At 34.3% G+C, this 19052-nt stretch overlaps 2 protein-coding genes across 4 annotated transcripts in view; one reads left to right on the forward strand and one right to left on the reverse strand.

Annotated features, from left to right (window-relative positions):
* Positions 1-9744, forward strand: part of LOC126878077 (synaptotagmin 1) — a 38498-nt gene extending 28754 nt beyond the window's left edge. For all 3 annotated transcript variants that reach the window (XM_050640506.1, XM_050640504.1, XM_050640505.1), the window contains exon 9: positions 766-9744. In XM_050640506.1, coding sequence (XP_050496463.1) covers positions 766-960 — 195 coding nt within the window. In that variant the 3' untranslated portion in view covers positions 961-9744. The remainder of the gene's footprint in view (positions 1-765) is intronic.
* LOC126878079 (lipase member H) lies at positions 5533-18888 on the reverse strand. Its single transcript, XM_050640509.1, has 7 exons — positions 17934-18888; positions 16344-16455; positions 14062-14210; positions 12967-13221; positions 11985-12176; positions 10901-11069; positions 5533-10539 (listed from the first exon to the last, which is right to left on the reverse strand). Exons 1-7 carry the CDS (start codon positions 17989-17991, stop codon positions 10425-10427), a joined length of 1050 nt encoding a protein of 349 aa, XP_050496466.1. The 5' UTR covers positions 17992-18888; the 3' UTR covers positions 5533-10424.
* Positions 18889-19052: the final 164 nt, after the last annotated feature.

The following is a 19052-nucleotide window of genomic DNA, read 5'->3' on the forward strand; positions in this document are numbered from 1 at the left end:
CGAGCAATATAGTGCACGCCGTTTTTACTTGCGTAAATAATTTTGTTATAAATAAACAAGAAAGCTCTTTCTAACTTCTGTTTTTGAAAAAAAGAGAAGGACTAAAATGTTATCTTCTTGATTCTTCTATATTTTACTGTTTATTTAAAATAGGGCCAAATGTGCTTTATGAAGGGACTGATTTTTTACAATTTTCAAAATACCGTACTTCCGAATCGTAAAAAGCGTTTTATAATATACAATATATGCTCTGCTACATTTATATCGTGTAAGGAGTTGCTACTTTTTTTCATACGAGCTTAAAAATGTCGCTTAGAAGCTTTGCATGTTCCTCGAATCGAAGGTAAGACGTGTCTAAAGAATAAACACCTCTAAACTAAACAATGTAAGTTCTATTAAACAAGCTCTGCTTATCACTTGCATACGCGCATATTTTTCTATATTTATTATTAAAAATTCTGCATCCTAAATAATGATATGAACTATTTTTTACAATTTCTATTTCTGTAGACTAGTTTTCTAAACAACCATAAATTCCTTTCTCTATATCTTTATCACATGTACATATATATATATACATATATATAAATTTTTTCGTATTTTTCATATAAATATTACATTTACCATTGACCGATATTTCCATTTCTAATGGAATTTATGGCTTCTTGTCATATTTTTACGTTACGATTCGGAAGTTATGGCGAGAGAAAGAAAAAAACATCCACTGTGAGAAGGCAATGCACTAATGCGTGATTTCACGTTTAGAAAGTGCAATTGGTTGTCACGGTAGTCGACTACGATCGTATCGGCACCTCAGAACCCATTGGGAAGGTCGTCTTGGGGTACAACGCGAGCGGAACAGAATTGAGACACTGGTCCGACATGTTGGCATCCCCGAGACGTCCTATCGCTCAATGGCACACGCTTAAGGACCCCGAAGATGGAGACAAGAAGGACTAAGAGATCGTTGTGAGATGTCCAGCATAAAGGTAATGCACACCAAATGGTTCTAAGCAGATGCGACAAATGTACAGAAGCATTATCTCGTTTCGTTTCGTTCCATTCCGTTTTTGCTTTCGCCCCCACCTGATAAACTCTATACATATATATGCACATATGTATATGTAAAAACAAAACGCATATACATACATATACATATATATGTATACGTACTTTCCAACGATATCCGTGGACGTTGTACCGTAACGAGAATGCAGGATTTTTTCTGAACAAAAGGAAGAAAGAAAAAGCTAGAAAGAGAAAGAAATGAAAGAGGTGCGGAGGGAAAGGAAATTGAAGGGAAAGAAGCGGGGATGCGACCATCTCCCCGATGTAATCGATCGACTTTATTCGAAGAAAAAAATAATCCGTGCACGAGGATAAAAGTGAAATATATAGATGTGAGAGAAAGACAGAGCGAAAGGGTGGGAGAGAGTGTGAGCGAGTAAAGTACGAAGAGAAAGAGAAAAAGAAATTACAAGAAACAAAGGAAATATACTTTAGTAGATATTAACGATCTATTATTAAAACTAAACAACAATAAAATACCACTAAGAAAGGTTTTAGTATTAAATAATAATATGTTCTCATGGAGTGTAGCGTCTTGTATATACGTATTATCTACCATTACCTTTTTCTGTAGATGTAACAATTGAACGATCTTCAAGTAAACGCGTCCTCTTCGAGGTATCTCGAGACGAAGCATTGAATACTTTTTGCAAAAGATGTCCTGACTTCCATATACGAACTCCGATCGATAGTCTGCAGAATATGTTTCCTTTCTCGTCATTTTTAATTGGTGGCAATGTTTCATAAGATGTTTATATAAGATATTACATGCTGTTAATCTTATTAGATATTATATATTTATATATATAAACATATAAATGTATGCTATATATTCTATGTATATAGTATACGCGGAGATATATATAGACGTATAATGTGTATACGGTGTAAATTGTGTCTCGAATTGCGCGAGTTATAATAGCAGTACAATTTTATTTAAGGAAAATGTTGGCGATGCTTTGTATTTACCGATCGATAATACATGTTCGTGTAAAAAATTCGTACAATTACAGTTACGATTGCATTATAATCGATACGCGTAACAGTTGCAAAGTAAGATAATTTCATTATCGTTTGATCGTCGTTGCATTATTTATTTCATACGAGTAACACGACCTTTTATATCTTTATTCCCTGTATTTAATTAACAGTCGTTTCACTTTCGCATGGACCACGTAACTAACTAACCTTGGAGACTACGATCGCATTAGTTTCGTGCAAAAAAGACAATGCTTTCGATCGCGATAGCTTCGTAAAGTAACGATCTTAGATTGTGCGTTATCTGTACAGGGAACTCAGCCGATCGAAGCGAATCTACAGATCGGCGGGAAATTCAAAAACTTCTTCCAATAAGAGAAACGAAACGTACATGCTTAAACACGGTCTCACTCGCAGCGATGCGCCACAGTAGTTCTTGTTGCAACAGCATCCTTCGATTATAATATACTCTTACTAGTATCGTTTCGTAATTTCCTTACTTTATGGACAAAACTGTTATAGTCGATGGTTGCGAATGGCGATTCGTTTGCGAGTGAATTGGGGCAAAATTAAGGGACGTTTCGATCGTTGAGTTCTTGAAATTGAATCTGCGCAATTGCCAGTGAAATCGAGCATAACGCGAAATAAATGGCATGTCTCGATCCGTATACGCTCGATTTCCCCTCGATTCCGCATGTTCATCCCGAGTATACATACGCGTGTACGTGAAACTGTAAACATATTGGTATATATACATATTATACATACATTTACCACGTGTTATATATGCAGATACTGTTATTGTTTTTCGATATGTAACGGGCCTACCGATTGTATAACTTACGTTATCGTTCCGTTAAACTATTTCTCGGATAATAAACATAAGAGGCTGGAATGAAGCTAAACAAAACAGAGTAGTGACGAGTCCACGGTGATTCTCTATGTATCTTGGAAATTGGAAAAAAAAATAAAAAAGGAAACACGGTTCGAAGAGAAAAACACGTATATCCATGATACATACGTTTCAAACCAAACTTAACGAAATAATTACAAGGACGTCCCGAGATTTAACAAAGCATTATTATTATTATCATTATTATTATTATTATTATTATTATTATTATAAATATATATATATTTATATATATATATTATATACTATATGTATCCTTCGAGTAAAGATAAAATCAATTGTTAGAAAACTAACTTTATACAGTATTAACTGAGTTTGACTGCTATAAAAAAAAAAGGAAATTCATATATTTTATTGCATCGTTGACCTTGAAGCTTCGAATTTGACTGAATGAAAAGAAAGAAAATTGATGGATACAATAAATGTAGCGTTTTTTTGTGTGTGACACGTGTCCCGAGAACTAACGAAGAAAGAACACGTTGTTAAAAGCCCACACGAGAGAAACTTTCCTCGATGAAAACGATGACTATTTCCGTCAGTCTAAATCGACAGCTATCTACATATAGTTTGTGACTTATAGTGAATGATGAAAAAAAAAAGATACCCAAATGTAAACGGGCCTTAACGCTTTTTCGAGTTGTCCTTCCCCCCTCACTACTCATCGCCGAAGATGCATAGAAAACTTTGTAAATATCACGCCATGAACATTTCAAAGACACTAATATTTGATAATCATATATAAGTCCATTCGGGTTATATTCTCATGATAGAATCTAGACGTCATTTGATTCTCAATACGATTCGATGTTTCTTTATTTCGTGTCCGTTCAACGTAGTACAGTGTACTCTACGATTCGCCTAATGACAACAAGTAAAACAAAAAGATATTTGCACGCAAATCGAACCGTATTAATCATGTAACGATATCATTACTAATAACGACATTAGTAATAAATTTAACTATACGTACATATATAAAAAAGACAGAAGATAATGTATCGTGAGAAGAAGAATGTCAGGTGTATTCGAAGATTTCGTAAAGGTTATGATTCACATGATCGTTACGAAATCCTGCGTACATTACGCCTGTCCGAGTTTGAATACGAAACGTGTATAAAAAGAAATGAAAGAAGATGGATATCAAGGTAAAAATCTCGAAACAAGACACGGATTTTCCTCCGTATGTTTCCAAAATCTTACATGCTATTCCAGTGATATATCTACCTGCTATGTATCAGTTATATCATACAAACTATAATACGAAAAACCCAAACGAATTATCGATTGTTACCGATGACACCTAATAATATTAAGAATTGAGTTGGTGTTGCTTGAAATTTAACGTGAAAATATTCCGCTCTTGGCATTCAAATACTTAACCGCAATTACATTTCGAGCAACACGAGCTTACCAAATACAGCAAATATCTATGAATCGAATTCACGAATAAACATACTTCTCTTGATTCGGTTAATCCTCTGTACGTTGCAAGATAAAAAGAGAACGAATAGAAACCTTTACTTAGAAACGCATATGCATAAATTCGCATTAAAGATAGATCCACTTCGAAGTCCATGTTTGTTTATCGCATGTACTACTTGCGGAGAAAAACTTGATAATTTAGTCGTTGATTTATTTCTGACAATTAATTTCGGTTGAATGTAACGTTTATTATATTGACGTAATTTTAGTATAATATTAACTTCATACGAAGAGAAACGAAACAAACATAACATCACCGTTTCGTGTGTGTAATTCATTTCTATTTCTGGGCCCTTTAAAGGGGTCGTTGAAAGACTCGATGCCAGAATATGATCGCCGATCAGAATATCTAGTCCAGACAGCAAAGTACATTAAGCCATTCGAAATAACGACGCATAATACGTACACCTTTGCCGACAAAGTTGATCAATGTTCGATAAATGTATTATGCGTTGGCATAAAACTTGTATTTGGGTTAAAAACTGCATTTACTATCCGATGTGTCGAATGTGCGTATATGAAACACTGTTTTGAGCTGCTTCTATTTGCATGCTCGTTATAATTTTTTTAAGCGACAAAAACGTGTCGAGCTTACATACAATCGTTATATAGATGGTATCCGTAAAACGCTGGGAAAATATATAAATTGCAAGAGTATTCTATCGATAGTTTATGGAATCGCGACTGTAATAGCGATTTTGATTATCTACAGATAGCTCGATAGTTCATGGCACCACTAATACAGCGTTTCAGTCGGCAAAGTAGTACGCGTCGATTCATACATGCATCGGTGTAGGAAAAAAAGCAGTCGTTAAATATACATAAAATCGATCATTGGAAATAACATAGGAAGTGTAGAATAGAGGTGTGTAAGTGTAGTCGTAACGTAGAGAGTGCAGATTCTTAGATTATATCATACCAATCTTCTGGATCCTGAAGTCGAAGTCTTTCTCTGAGATCGAAATCAGGATCCAGTATTCTTATCGCGCGCGAACAGCGCTTGACACACATGATCACTAAACACTTAACCAAAACTTGGTTCTATCATTTGTTCAGGACCAATTATCATAAACGATTATATCGATAGTATGTTCGAGTCATGTTATTAATGCAGCATTGTACTTAAAAAAAGAAAGAACTTTAATGAGGAAATTCAGGAGGATTTAATGTAAAAAAAACGAAAGAAAGAAAAAAGAGAGAAATAAGCGCCGCGAGCACCCGGCATCGATCGAGAAGCTACGACGAGCGCTTGTATGTACAAGGAACGAATGTTGTCCGTTCTTTTTCTCAAGGTATATCTTATCGGTTTGTTTCGTCTAGCTTTTACATAAATGTTAAACGAAACGTCAGATCGAATAGTCTCGACGGAATAATAACGCGGACAGTTGAGAAGAATGTTGAAATTATAAGTTCTATATAACGAAAATAACATTGAAATACAACGTTACTTTTTAACTCACTTCTTCGAAGTCATCGATATCTTTTTATTTACATATCCAACCGACCAGTGTACGATGTAAGGAATGGTAGCGAAAATCAGAGAACGTGACTGACAATGGGATTTTGAATACTTTTACGCAGACTCGCCATTTTTTACGTGAAGCTACCTCCTCTTTTTAATAAATATTCATCTACTTCATCCGATCAAACTCATCATCGAGGTTGCAGTTGCATTAGAGAACACGTCCAGGAGGACCAACCCTGTGTTGATCTGAATCTTATTCATACTTAGCCGACTAATCGATAATTCAATGAAATAGTGATAATCCTGAATAAGTTCGAACAGAAAGCATTGACAAGTGCAGAGTGAAATTGGCTGGAAATGTTCGACTATTATCGAATCGAGTACAGTTCGGGTCAGCGTATCGTAATCACGTGGAAACCTACGAATGACAAAATACGCAATAACGTGCACGCGAGCGACAAAGCAAACTTGCTGTAATTATCTTCCGAGGCGGAAATACCGTACCGTTTTATGACTATTATCGGTGCCACTACCAGTGTCCACGTAACGTCTAAATAGTGCCTTTCATTGCTTTCGAAATGATTTCCGTGTGTAACGCCACTGATGTATGACAATCGATCGATGTCGTCGTTCTCGACGTGACGTAAAAAAGCGATATGCTATATAAATACAATGAAGAGAACATGAAACACAATAGGGGAAACTAATCATCGAACGAGGAAAGAGTATATCGGTAATATAATAGGTAAAAAAGTGGAACTATCGATTGGCACGATTATCGATAAATGATCATTAACATAATAGACTATGAGTAATTACTGAAATGAACGTGTCGATCGTGGTCGTGGTGCGACAAGTAAAAATAATATTACTATTGATACTAATAATAATTAATTTAAAGAAGAATAACACGCAACGCGTAGTGATTTAGTTGAGTAGATCGAGTGAACACACGACGATATAGAAAAATACGACGGAAAACATTCGAATCGATGAGAAGTGGCAATTGGTCTGAGCTGGCTCGTGATAGTGTACGTTGACGACGAGTTTAATGAACCGAACAGTGTTGAAAGTAACAATCGAAGGAATTCTATTTGACGTTATGCTAATTATTTGATTAATATTAATTCCTTAGTTTAAAGAGCAGTTAGAAAACAACAGGTATGGTTAATTAATGAAGTTTCTATTTAATTCAATTGTTCTTTCTACGCTATACTTTAGAAGCGTACATTGACATTTTATTCGTTTTTCCTACGAAAGAACAATACTATTTACGTATTTAATATCTTGTACGTTAAATGTTTCTTTTTAAAGGATTTTACTTCAACCGATAGCTTTCTATTAAAAATAAAAAGTGGGTAGAAATATGATAATGGTATTTTAGTCTAAAAAGATTCATCAATTTATATTGATTACATCGTGAAAGAACCTTTTTTTCTGAAGAATATATATAATTTTAGAAAATTCAACACTGTGCTTAGCGATTGGAGCACGCTCGAAAGCATTTGGCGGAAATGGATCTACAGTGATACACGAGCAAACAATACATGTGCCTAAGACCTCGATGCCTGTGCTTTTTTACCAAATGTATAACTACATTACGTAGTAATCATAAAACGGTACATTTAAAAGTTCCAAGTAATCGTTGAGTTCCCTACTAATTATTTCTCAAGTATCTTATTTCTACCTTCGATCTTTCTACGCTATTTGTTACAAATAAATCTACTCGTCTGTATTTTTTTCTTTCACATTTCTTCTAGCTCTTAAGTATCTGTATCGCGATGATAAGTTTTATCTCAAGGATAAAGACATACTAGCAACCATCAACTATCATCAGTGTAGCACTCGCGATTTATCGAAATCACGTATAATCGAAGATCGCTCATTTTCTTCGTATTATTCATAAAAGACGATCAATCGAAAGTTCTTAAACGATACAAACCGCGCCAGTCTTTCGAGCATGGTCATTTCCGAGCAGTTTTAAGAATATAAGGCGATGTTCTCTTCAAATCCTTCGAAATTCGCGCGCAATGGCGGGTCCGATCAACAAACGTACCGATTGTCATGTTAGCAGTATAAGGATTGTCCAAGAGACGTAAATAGATGTGTACGTCGGTCCAAATGGCACGTAGCGCACGAAAGAAACAATGATGTAAATAAAGAGAGAGAAGAAACAAAAAAATACAATGAATCTTTGTAAAGCCTTAATTTAGTCTGATAGTAAAATACTGATTTACCTTTTACTTTCGTCTTTTATATTTATTTCTTCGCGAGTAGAACGATGCCACAGCAGAATATAATTAACACGTAGAATTGAAAAAAGACTCCTTAGATGTTCTTAAATTCCTCTTTGGATAATGCATGAATTGCTCAGTTTTCAAACTTTTTCCTTCACCGTGATTCGTCACTAAAACCAAAAAAACAAAAACATAAAAAAGTAAAAGAACAAAAAAAAAAAGTAGATTTCTTTAGTAACAATGATATGAGTTTTCTTAAACCCTTTTGGGACGGTTTTCAGAAACATAGTCAGTAGATAGAGAATTACATTTTAGTGGTAGTAACAAAAAATTACTTTCCATATAGTCGTAATGTTTTCCATTCAACAATATCAATCGACGTCAACGAAGAATAATTCATTAAACTATGTGTTATCGCAGGATTCGAAGTTTCTCGTGTAACATAATATTCACATTCGAGTGAAAGAGATATCCACAAGGAGAGAAGGACATAAAGAGTGTACGAACGGCGCAAAAATGATCGCTTTCCAAAGACTTGAACTTCGAATCTCGGTTGAATTGCTTCGCGCCTTGTAAATGAATCATGCTATACAATAAAATTGTATTTATAACGCGTATGAATTACTCCTTGACAATTTACACGGAACCCGAAATGGATGACAAAAATTCTTACATAGACGTTACCGTCGCGAAAGGGTCCAAATGAAAATAAACTAAACAAGAAATAACTTCAATGAAAACAATAATGGAACGTACCAAAGCAATCGACAACGATAAAACGAACATACTGATACCAAACACACTAACGCTAAAGATAGCTACTAGTACTAACGCAAGCAACCAAAAAAAAATAAATAAATAAATAATAAATATAAAAAATAAAATAAGAGGATAGAAAGCAACAAAAATATTAAGAAAATGTGAAACGCACAGCTCGTTGAAGTTGTTGAAGCATCGTTCTGGCTCCCGGAAGAAAAAGACTCCGCGCTAGAAATTGATTTCTGTTTTGTCATATACCCATCGAACAACCGAAACTGTCCATTTTTTATCGTAGATCCTACGTTGTCCACTGTAAGAGGTGTAGAGAATTTATTCTTAACTCTATGATCTATACGGATAAAGATCTATATATAAAAAAAAAATATATATATATACACGAAATTTAAAGTCCTACGTTTTGGGACGATGCCCGTGAGAACGAATTAAATATCGACAATAGATCGTGATCGATCTTTTACTCTCGATCAAACCCGAGCATCGGTCCCGCCGAGAAAACGAGAGTGAGAGAGAGAGAGAGAGAGAGAGAGCGGGAGAGAAAGAGAGCGAGGAAGAGCGAAATGTGAAGCAGACGAAGGGACACGGTTCCCTTTACACCGCATTCGAGCCAATCTGAAAAAAACAAACGAAGCCCTGAATGCCTCGAAAGCTTGAAACGTGGATGTATTAACAACTTGTAATCATTCCATTGCATATTATACATAACTAAGGTTTAGCGCGACAGTGTACTGTAAATCCATAGACGTTATTATTATTATTATATATATATATAAATATATATATATCATAATTATTATGTAATAAATATTGTTGTTAACATAAAATTCGTAATGATCGATCGTTCTCTTTTTCCCGAACATCATTTCGATATACTACACGTATTTTCATAGGTTTCGCGTAGGAACCACGATACTTACAAAATCGTACGCCTATGTGTTAGGAAGATATAGCAATTTTTGTTTTCAATAACTCATCTCAAGACTATTTTTTCCTTCCGTTTTAAGTTTAAGATTTATTTTATCCTGATTAGACTCCAAAATCATTCGAAAGGATAGCTTGGTTCTCAATTCGTCTATTTCGCTAATATAATAATTTGTTTGTTTCTAATTATAATTTACATTCATATTCATCACAGATAGAAAAACGATGAGCCGTGACGGTAAAGAATAGATTTACATATATTATAATAACGAAAACCGAGGATCGTACGATCACTAAACGCCGGACGATTCCATAAAATTGACAGAATCGGAAAAAGCGATAATTCTTGGAACACCATAACAATAGAATCCAGTGGAATAAATACATTAATCGGCAAACTAGCAATGGTATGCGGCGGTTGATGGTAGGTTACGTAGCAAAATAGTTTATTGCGTAAAAACTAATTAAAAAATATACAAAGAAACAACAGAGGCAAACATAACACAGCATACAGTACATACAACTAATAACCGCGTATACTATAATTATTCTATAATTATGTTGATTAACTGCTTCAGTAAGCTTAGTACTGGCGGGAGGACGATCGTTTCCGATTTGTCGTTCGTTGGCTTTTTACGGGAAGGCCTCGGGCGTATGGTTTGTGTGCGTTTGTTGACAGATAGTAGATGCCTCGTGCTCTGTAACATTTCAAATTAACGTTCTTTTTTTCAGTTTTTTACTCTTTCTTTAATCTTTCTTGGAATTATTCTATTCTTTCTTGGATATTTATATCTATCGTACATGGTTCAAAAATATTTTAAAAGCCTATGGCCATTTATTCAATAATTTTGTATAAATTGCGGGCTGTAATCTTCTGTTGTGCAAACAGTTTTTCCAATTTTACATGTTACGAATTACTATTATTATCGTATTATTAATGAGCTATTGGCAATTTTGCAAAAGCGCAGTTATAGGTACAACTTCTATAACTCTTTGAAAATTAATCATTTTTGTTTTAGTTGCTTCATTTAGTAAGTTGGAAGAATTAAAAATACTTACGTATGTGGGGCGTCTTCTCCCATGAGTATGTGCTCTTCGAGTTTCGGATTGCACCAGCCGATCAGGTAGGAAAAGAGATTTCCACACGGCGCTGCCCAGAATCCTACTTTCGTCGTGATTGATTCTATGTAATAAGGCGTCACTTTTGTGTGGTCGCACGACAACGTCTCTGCGGACGAAACATTTCACTGATTTCATTCACAGTCGACCATCCGTCCCGTAGAACGTTCTCTCTAATGATAAGATCACTCTATGGGGAGTCATAATTACGTATTTTCACGAGTTCAAAGGATAATAATCTCCTTCTCCATTCCGTATTCCAATCCATAGCATTTAATGAAACTCAATTTAAAATTAAAATTTCGAGACAAAGAAAAGATTATAAATTGACGATAAGAGAAATGAATTACCATACTTACGGTTTCATCGAACTTCTTAATAAATAAAGCTTTAAATTATAAAATGTACAAGATATAGATCCTTTTAACTATACGTATTTCTATATTCTAAAGGTTCGTGCCTTTAAAAAGAATACTTCGAAATTCACTGTTTATCAAAACTTCAATTTCCACAATTTCTATTTAACTAACACGCTTTCTTCTAACCATCAGCGAACGTTGGGGAGAGAATTATTGTTCCTTTTACACAAAAATATCTAATACGGATAAATGGAGCAACTTGGACAACTCAATTTAATTCCTGACTAAACTTAGACTAAAGAAACAAAATCTTAATATTCTTTTAATTTCTAATATCTTCCACAGCTGTCACAACGTTCAACAAAATTCCTTCCATTAAGAAAGTTCGTAATAACAACTCGTTTTATAAAAAGTCAAATTATATACTTTCGAGAGAACTGAAACTGGGCGAAGCTGTCATTCGTTTCTGGTTTAACGCCAACACGATCGTTTCTCCTCAATTTACTTTCTTTAATGCCTCTTTGAATGCTTCATAAACAACACGCAACCGATCACTTTGCTATTTAACAAATAACAGCCAACAGCTAACACAATACACGCAATTCTCAAAAGGTCTGAATCTCTCTTGCTCGTTGAGATAAGTGAAAATGGGTCATATTACTTACGGAGCAAGGAAGTTGTCGCGCATCCGGGCTGGCTGGAACCTCCGTTCACATAGAAATCTGCGTGCCCGGTCGGTCCCCATTGACCCAAAATCCCGGCACCAGTGTGGATCACATCGACGAAATGCGCGTCCGTTTCGTCTAAATCCATCGACCGGTTCCCATTCATGTAGAAAAATATCGTTGGATCGAGTCCTAATCGAGAAAAAAGAACCAACGTGGAAATTCATTCGCGTTAGAGAGCGATTTTTCATTTTCATGGTAGGCCAACCTACCTTACTGTTTTTGGAAGGTCGTCGTAAATAATTTAGCTACTTAAGGAGAGAGAAAAAATGTCGATTAATCCAGAATAAGATTAGTTTGTGGGATATCCATGGATGTAGAGGGTGTTTAAAAAACAAGGGGATGTGAAAAAAGACAGCAGGATATTCATAAGCTGTGATTTTAAATATCTAGACAATGAAGAAGATTCGTGTGAGTACATATAAATTAAATTAAATTAGAAGTTACATACTGTATCCGTGTATTTATATCGTTTAAGATTCATTTGTTAAAAATTAAATTAAATTTATCTTGATTACCTTTTTACATAATTTTAGTCCTGACTTAGCAAAACCCAATGGAAAAGCTAATTAATTTAGATATGGATACAGTATGAAAAGATTAAATAAATTCACTTATATCTTTCACGTTACATTCAATTTTTCCTATTTAAATCGAGTGGTAGGTTCAACACCAAACTCTATGCCTGGATTGAATCATCTCAAAAAATATATATCTTTCAATATATAATTTATACTAGAACAAACTGGTGCTATGGCAAATAAAAATCTACGATATGTATAGGACCAAATTTGCCTTATTATTAGAGTTTACCTTAGCATACGTTATTGTATTAAGGTTCTAACAGAATTTCGTTAATCTGATCGTTAATGAGAGCGAAATCGCAAGAGATGCGATTAAATAATAAAATTACACACATTACCTGTAATCCTTCCAAGCTTGTCATCGGGCAAATAATTCGCAATCAGACCAGCTATATGCGCACCCACGCTGTATCCGAGCACGTGTATATTCTCCACCCTCGTTCCACGAGGATGATCCCTCAAGTACCTTACCAATTGAGCAATACATCGTGAACAGAAATCTGGACCCCATTGTATTTGCGACAGACAAGGCTCGCGCACCAACGAACCGTAATCGACGATTATAATATTGTAATCGCCTCGCGTGAAATACGCTGAAATCGAAAGTTTCATACATCGAGACCATCGCGCACTGCGTAGCCCACGCTACTTGTTCGAATCTTTTAATCTTCATCGACCAAAAACTGCGAGCTAACAGGCGATTGGTTTTTATTTCTTTGAAACGATATACAGTTACTGAAAAATTTTTATTTTCCATTATCGTATAAATGTTATTTTTTTATGTTATATAGATATACATATACGTCTATTCGAAGCGATATAGCTTATAATTTTTCTGGATTCGATTATAAAGATCACTGAAAAGCAAAATTTTCCGTACTTTTTGTTCTTGTTTATGATTGTGTTATTATCAAACATAAATTATTACTTTTACAATATCGAATGAATCGAACAATGCTTCATAACAAAGGTAATTTTCCATCAAATTTCTTTTTTTATCATCACAGAAGAGTTAGACAAAACCAATTGCAACATTTACGATGTTTTAAATAGTGGATCGATCAGAGTATGAAAGTTACTGACATATGACGTGAGTCGCTATTTTTCTCGTAGCAAGTAAAATTTTACAACTTTTCGAATAGACGAGAAATGCGATAAAAACTTTCACACTCTCTCGCAGAAACTCTCATCACCGAAATTGGTCACTTTCGTATGAGATACATATTCAATAAATCGTTTATTACGTTATTATTCTAAAATGTAAGGAAATTGTATAAAATTTTTAAACAATAAAAATGTAATTGCGTTACTATCAAAACATGGTCGCACGATTCTTAAATTTCTCTAAAAGACAGATTTAGTAAAATTGAACTATGTTAAGAATGACACGAAATAAGAAACTGAACTAAGTTATAATATTCTTCAAACGTTACCTCTTCGAAGATCCGGGCTGGGTATTAAATTCCTCCCTCCACCAAAACCGTGGATAATGATTTTCGTGGGATGTGACTTATTGAATTTGGAGTACTGAAGTGACTCGAACCTTCGCACGTTAATGCGTAGAGGCTTCTTTTGTGTTTCTCTGAAAAATGGCAGTCCCAAGAAAGTTACATTCACCTATTCAACGATCTTCCTAAGAAAGTAAAGAAATGCGTGCGCAATGAATAAAACAAGAGAAAAGTCAGTTTCTAAAGTAAAGTGATATATCAACGCTAAATATAATACAGTATAATATCTTAGACTTTAACATAATTATAATATATTTATTATTGCAATATTCTTAGTAATTATACATATACTAAATATAGATACTTTTTTTAAATAACTACTTGTTAAGTTTCATCAAATATCAAGTATTAAATAAATATTAGATAGTCGTATGTTACATTGTATATGAATCTACGAAGCGAATGTCAACGACCTTATAATCTCGAATGGAGTTTCACTCGCGTTACGATATTTCTTTTATCAAATCCTATTCCTTTGACTTTAATAATATTCGTATATTACTAGACACGTCTTTATGAACGCGTTAGTTACCCCTTCATGATAATTATAATACATTACGGACATTTATGCACTCATATTCTTCTAAACACAACGAAGAAAATGCCTAAGTATTACAACGAGTAGTATACTTTAGATATTTTCTATATATTAGCATTTTATGTTCATTCCGTCTATGTTTGCATCTTCAAATTTCTCATAAATGTAGAAAAATGTACAATCTGATACTATAATCTCTCAAATTCGTAATAAATATCGTTTCTAGAAACGAAGCAAATCTGATACCTCGCTTAGAAACCAATACGAAGGAAAGTGAATAATCTTAATTTTTAAAATATACGCCGTAACGAATCGACATAAGTATTCGATTTTCGCTTTTAAACAAGATAGCGTGGTACAGAAAAGAACGATCTAATCGACGCGACAAAAAAGGAAAATGTGAATGAGTAAAAGCACTTAGAACGTGCCAAGACACTGTTAGTTACCGGAGAAAGGTGAACTTTGAAACGAGGCCACACTTTCAGCGCGAGACGGACTGATCGTGATCTTGAAATCGAGAGTCGTATGTCCACGTTCTTCCTTACGGCCAACATTCAGGTTCGAGGTGAACATTCTCGAACGTCGAACGAAAGTAAGTTGAGGAACCGCGAAGCGTTCAGCTGACGCAAAAGTAAATGGGAAATTTCACCGAAAGTTAGAACGGCTAGTGTCGCAAAGCGTAATTTTTTCATCATCTCGTTGAAACGAGATCGAATTCCGAGACGGTAGCGGAAAACGCGATACAAAATAAAACCGGTGATGATAGAAAGTTACAATTTCTTCATCTAGAGTTTCCTGAAGCGCTCGACTTATTATTCGTATAGCCAAGACAAATAATATGGTATGACGATAGTTATATAGGATGTTACAGAGAAGCGTTATTTTTAACAAATAATTTTAACAGATCGTTTGGCACATTGACTTTCGAGAAACAAATTCTGTACGATTTTAGGTATTACAGTTTTAGAGTATAGTTTTAGATTATGGTTTTAGATTATGGTTTCAATCGTTAAATAGCTGAAATTGAATGGTTTCACTCGTGTTATCCATCATCGTTATTATCATTTAGTTAATGTTAAGGAATTACGACAGTTTGACGAATGATTTATTTTAACGAATTAAAAGGAGTAACATTTCTTATATCGCTAATTGTAGGGATTTTAAAGTAAAGTATGATATTAGTTTATGTAAGAAAACACTTGCTAAATAAAAACATATTTAAGTCGTTTATTATAATAAAACTTATAATAACGCTACAAATAGGAAATAATTTATTTAACACATTTCTATTTATTTCATTTAAGACAACTATTCTTCCTTTACAGTTTTTCACATAATCATCTTGAAGTACTTTTTATAAGGTATACCTTTTTATGTTTTCCTTATAATTATTTAGTAAGCTTGACAAATTCACAAGAAACTGAATGTTCGCAAAACTTCTTATTATTAAATCGAAAAATATATAAAATATGATGAACAATAAAATATACTACACAAAAGGAAATTCAAATAATGTACATAATTGATGTGTATATATAATGTATGTGTAATGTGTATATATAACTCAATTTATATAATTTACTAATATTATATATATAAGTTAGAGTAAAATAATTTATCGTTATTTTCGTTTACATAATTTAATTAAATTAATTTAAAACAACCTTACCTTGTGTACAAATAAAATTCGATCTGTGGATGTGGGCATTCAAAGGGTGGTTTCGCACAGGATGTACTGTTAAACAGATCCTTGAACGTTTTTGTCTCCGCACTCACATAATCTAAGAACGAAATCGACGTATATTACCGATCTGCATACCGATTATACCTATTTAATTTCCTCGATCCCGATTTCACATAAATCATTTTTCTACGGCTGGTTAACTGCCGATTGTCCAAGATCAATCATTTATAAATATAGCTTTTGTATAAAAAACCATTCGACCGTTCTAAGAAACCAAAGAAACAGGTAAAGGTCGATTGTTTCGCTGTATCGCTTTTATTAACTTTTTGTTGCTCTTCTTTCGTTAAATGTATTCTTGCGGCAATAGTACAAGAATGTAGATAAGCATTCAATTAACGATAACGAGTAAAATAGCATTGACATGATTCTCTCTAAGGTTGTAAAAAACGACCTTTGATTTCTGATCTATTCGTTAGCATCTAAATAATCGAGTATTGCAAAATTTTTTATAACGATAGCTTTAGTGATTATTGACGATTCTTGACAAAATCTTTTGATAAAATCTTGATAAAATCTTTTAGATGTAGTATTATAAATAAAAGCAATCAATTTGTAGGCACTATGTTTAATATTTCTGTTTGGAAGATGATTTAATTTACGAGGAGATTTGGTATGAATTACTTGATTCTTCATTTTTTAGCCATTTATCTTTGGTTTGTTAATTATTCACAAATTTCATCATACAAACAGTTTCACTTTTTACTTAACATTTTAACGTGGAAATTTAGAATGTACTATATTAATAAGTAACTATGTTGTTAATTATTCACATTACGTTTAAACGTCACATTTTTTTGATCTTTTTACTTTGTAATAAGATATTTTTCTGGGCAACAAATATTTTCGTCAAAAATTGTTTCTGTCAGAAATCGTCTAACAATCGTAATATTAAATCAATTAATTATTCATCAATATGCACTACCTTATACTAATATATAATACGAATTGCATGCGGTTCATAGCTTCTCTAATTATTTTATTATAAATCACATCGTACACCTATGTCATAAAATGTAAAACACTAAATGAAAATGAAAAAACACTGAATTTGCTACAATTCTTCAAGAGACGTAACAAATAGATATCCTAGTACCTGTGACTGGCAACATACATATTTTCTTAATTTCCAATTATTTCATAAAATTACTCTGTCCTATTCGGAATCTACCTCTATAAGCCCATTACCACGCCAAAACACTACCAACATCAGACCCCATTTCCTTAATGCCACCAAATTTTACTCGAGTACACTTTAGAAATCACGCACTAAATATCAAAGCAGGATATAGTTTCTCTCAGACGACGGACGAGTCACAAGTCGTCCCTCCAACACCATTCGAACACCAACGCGACAATTTCCAACTCGCGACTTCCAAAGTTCCAAGATCGAGTTAAATCAACTGTTATATTTTCTCGTGGTTTGCGCGAAACCGCGTTTGCTTCGATTCTTGATTTGGATTTTGAGCGTGAAAAAGGGACCGGCAGTCGATAATCGAGCATCGACAAACTACTTACGATACTGCAACGCAGCAAAGAGGACGAACATGAGATATCTCAAGACACTGACCGCCATCTCCCGCGCTCGCGTGGTTTGTGATATAACATTCAGACACGCGGTGGTGAAAAATCAGTAAAAGTGCTTCCCGCCGCTTCTCTCGGCCGATTGCAACATGCAAAGTCACCGTAGGGATACAGAGGATCCCCGGGGGGGACTTTAGAAAGTCGCCAGCTGCTTCACGCGTTCAATAGCTTCTCTCTGCGATTTTACACACGCCAGTGCACGTATGCACGATGCATCGCGAAATGTGCACATTGTTAGGTAGAATATTGATGCTTCGATAGGTTTAGTACCGCCCAGGGTGTTGCATCTTCGGCGGATGTTCGTGGCGAGCCTCGTATTTCCGGTAAAGCATATACATACCACGGCCAATTGCAGTGAGTTCGTTCATTCGCGTGCAATTAAGCCATTATTCGCCAACAGATATCGCGTGCCATCCCCTTGCGCAGTATACTCGCTTAGTATAAATCCTCAATTTTGGGCCAAAAATTCCCACTGATTCTCAAGAAATTCCGTCTCAAAATCTTTGAGCCCTGGTACAGTCTTGTGTTCCTATTAATTAATTATAACTTAATAATTTAATTATAATTCAATTATAGTAATGCAATTAATTAAATTAATAATTAACTGTTTTGTGAATGACCAGAAGTGGTCAGGGAATGGTAGCAGAGTTAGGGGAGTCACATCCAGTCTTTTGGATAAAGTTAATCGTTCCGTACTTTATGACACCAACAAAATTCATGTGCACGATGACGTAAGTAAACAACATTAATTTACCATTTTGTGAATGGTTTATCGATGGTGGTTGAGTTGGAGCAGTCGTACTAAGCTTGTTTATTAAAACTAATTGACTTACCTTATGGCACCAACAAAATCCAGCCGGAAGATACCGGTTTATTTCCGATTCGGTAAGTAGCAGTTAAGCATATCAGGTGAATCATGTTTGTCTAACACTGAACTTTCACTTCAAATGAGGTTGTTTCTTGTGCTCAAACGCGTGTGTATTTATATCACTAGCTTTTGGACTAGGAATTTTATCAAATAAATATAATTGTAAAATAAAACTACATGTATAT

The sequence above is a fragment of the Bombus huntii genome, chromosome 2 (genome assembly GCF_024542735.1).
Source record: "Bombus huntii isolate Logan2020A chromosome 2, iyBomHunt1.1, whole genome shotgun sequence".
NCBI classification, from domain to species: domain Eukaryota; kingdom Metazoa; phylum Arthropoda; class Insecta; order Hymenoptera; family Apidae; genus Bombus; species Bombus huntii.